We start from the raw sequence: 2,982 nt of genomic DNA on the forward strand, positions 1-2,982 counted from the left end.
TACTCACAAACAAAAAAGAAAAATTAGACGATAATTTCTATTTTTCACATTTACAACTTCCAAGATACACTAGGACATCATCAACTAGAAATAACAACGATACACATAAAAAAAAAAGCTACAATTTAGAACATTAAGAAATTCAGTTAAGTCAACACTATAATACTGTATTTGTTATTCCAACAAGTATATTATCAATCTGTAGTTCTTAACTTAGATCATCATTATAATTAATGTATTTTTATATTCAAGGGTGTGAACTAATGGTTAATAAAATAAAAGAAGAACCAGGAGGTTCATATTTTTCGCTGTCATAAAAAAAAAATCGAATGCAGTTTTACAGATATTTACCATGCGCAATGAATCTAGACAGTCGATAGAGATACATCACATGCCCCTCAAAATATATTTCATTTTTTTAAAGAGTGAAGCTAGGAAGAAGTCGTTTATTTGATTAATCAAACACATGTATGACTGAGTGGATCTAACGTAACTTTCCAATTAACGGTAGTATGCACATACACTATTTAATTTAATCCAAATTCAAAATCTTAGGCACATGCCACCAATATTTTAGTAACTAATTACTCGTTCAAAGTGCCGTTTAACATCATTCTCGCCACTGCAAAATATTCTTAAACACAACATATATACGCACAACTTTAACAACAAAGTATGTCTAGTGCCCTGCAAACAAAAGCTAAAGCTGCAACTTTTACCCAGCAAAACAATAAAGCAGAGGACCACTACAAGAGGACCCGATCTAATCCCTAACTCAAATTATGTTAGTACTACTACATTTGTGAATTCATTTTCAAAGTACTAGAGGACCACTACAAGAGGGAGGGGAGTGACTCAAATGAGAAAGTAGATCATACAGCTAATCAAATCACATGCTATGTCTACTCAAATAATAAAGCAGCCACGTAATATGTACAGAAGTTCCACTACATACAAACACATAAAAGAACAAATTCAGTCAGAAATCTCAATCAGACACCATTAATTCACCAGCCTAGAAAATATCTAAAGATACCACAAACATCAGAGTACCACAGAAAGTGGGAAACAGAACATGTAATAAGCACCATCGGTAATTCCGAAATTACCACGTAATCAGAAACTTAAGTTAAGAGGACATTGTCAAATTACCAAGTGAATAATTATTACTTAATAAATAAAGATGGATCCTTTCTAGTTTTTAGGTCGAAACAGCAGCAAAAAGAAAGAGATCTAACACATCAGAAGCCAAATATTCAAGCTAGAAACAAGAAAAAGAAAGAAAAAAACGACATAAAATTAAATCGTCCAAAAAGAAAACCAAAAAAAGAGGGACAACAGAGCGAAATTAACCTACATGGTCAATCTCTACATCATACTTGTAACTGCTAATCAGAATTTGAAAGAGAGCTTAATTTTACTCTACAGGTTTTCTGCAGAGAATCATATGCATAGGAGAAAAAATGCCTTTCTCACCACCTTTAGACAAATAATCAGCAGTCACGAACAACATCTCGTGCACATCAACTGTACCTTTTGGTGCAATTCCAAGAAAAGCAAGAATTGTGACCAAAATATGGTTCCTCCAGTAAGCAATTCTCCCCATTTTCAGCCTCGTCCACCACGGGTTCGATGGCGGCTTAGACAAATCCTTTTCCTTCACTACTTCAAATCCCACTTTCTTAGCAACTTCAGCTATGTCCTTGTAACTCCTCAGCCCTGGTAAAGCATCACCCCTTTCAATCCCGTGAATAATTTCGACATGTTCCGGGTCTTCGGGTTTGTACAATTCGGTTGTGACCCATTCATAGGAAACGTAAAGGGATCCGGGTTTCATTACCCGGTAGATCTCCTTGTACACTTCTTCAAGCTTAGGAGCGTGACACGTAGCTTCAATTGAATAAGCTCCGTCGAAGCTGTTGTCTGGAAAGGGCATTTGCAGGAAATTGCCGCAAACAACTTCGCAAAGTGAATCGAGGCCAGCCTTTTTGTTGTGCATCCGGGCTCGTTTCACCTGATACTCATTAATTGTGATGCCCACAACGTTAGCGCGTGAATGGGCCGCGATAGCCCTCATCGGCCCGCCCACACCACAACCCGCGTCGAGAATGCGGGCTCCGGGCTTAACACCTATTAGATCTACGGCCATTTCTTCGTGAATACGTGTGGCTTCGCGGTGAGATTTCCCAGGGATAGATGGGGAAAAGTGAAAAGACTGACCCCAACCCCATTCGTAAATATCAGTGACGAGATTATAGAACGTATCGACGAAGGCCGGGACTTTATCGGCGGTTTCGATTTCTTTAGGGCGGCGGAAGAAAGACCAGTACTGTTTATAATTGTCTTGGACATTCTCTTTCTCGATGGACCCGCCGGAAAGTTGGACGGCGCGTTTACCCTTAACCTCGGCGGAGCCAAGGATGCATACGAACCAGTAAAGTCCACCAGCAGCTAGAAGAGCGGCGGTGCAAATGAGAGTGAGAGAGTCCATTGGTGGGACTGTGGAAGTGAGAAAAGAGGAAAGTGATGAGAAGAGAGCAAAGTGAAGGGTGAGAAGCGGAGTGGCTTTTTATGAAGAGTGTGTGTGAAAAGTATTTAGCAGAGGGCGCATGAGGACAAAGTGACAACCAAGTAACCAACTGACCAAGTGATATGACACGTCAAACATAATTACATTCAACCCGAAGAGATCAAAATGTGATTCATTTGTACTCAAAAAAATTAAAATGTGTGAAAAAAATATAGAAATTAAAATATATATATAATGATGCGTTAAGGTATAACGCTTTTTAAAAGTCCGCTATAATATATATATATATATATATATATATATATATATATATATATATATATATATAGAGCCTTATATAAAGGCGTTATATATATTATGTGGACCCACCAATAATTTTTTTGAGCTTAACTGATATAGCAATAATTCAAGTCGGTATAGTACCCTTATTTAAAGTGCTATAGCTAAAAAAA

General features: G+C 37.6%; 1 protein-coding gene across 1 annotated transcript; it reads right to left on the minus strand.

Annotated features, from left to right (window-relative positions):
• Positions 1-1,148: 1,148 nt before the first annotated feature.
• LOC107800100 (24-methylenesterol C-methyltransferase 2-like) lies at positions 1,149-2,631 on the minus strand. Its single transcript, XM_016623247.2, has one exon. It carries the CDS (start codon positions 2,489-2,491, stop codon positions 1,418-1,420), a length of 1,074 nt encoding a protein of 357 aa, XP_016478733.1. The 5' UTR covers positions 2,492-2,631; the 3' UTR covers positions 1,149-1,417.
• Positions 2,632-2,982: the final 351 nt, after the last annotated feature.

Source organism: Nicotiana tabacum, chromosome 19 (assembly GCF_000715075.1).
Source record: "Nicotiana tabacum cultivar K326 chromosome 19, ASM71507v2, whole genome shotgun sequence".
Lineage (NCBI taxonomy): Eukaryota > Viridiplantae > Streptophyta > Magnoliopsida > Solanales > Solanaceae > Nicotiana > Nicotiana tabacum.

Bases quoted from the DNA above. Each gene is read 5' to 3' on its own strand.
- LOC107800100 (XM_016623247.2), bottom strand. From the start codon at position 2,491: ATGGACTCTCTCACTCTCATTTGCACCGCCGCTCTTCTAGCTGCTGGT.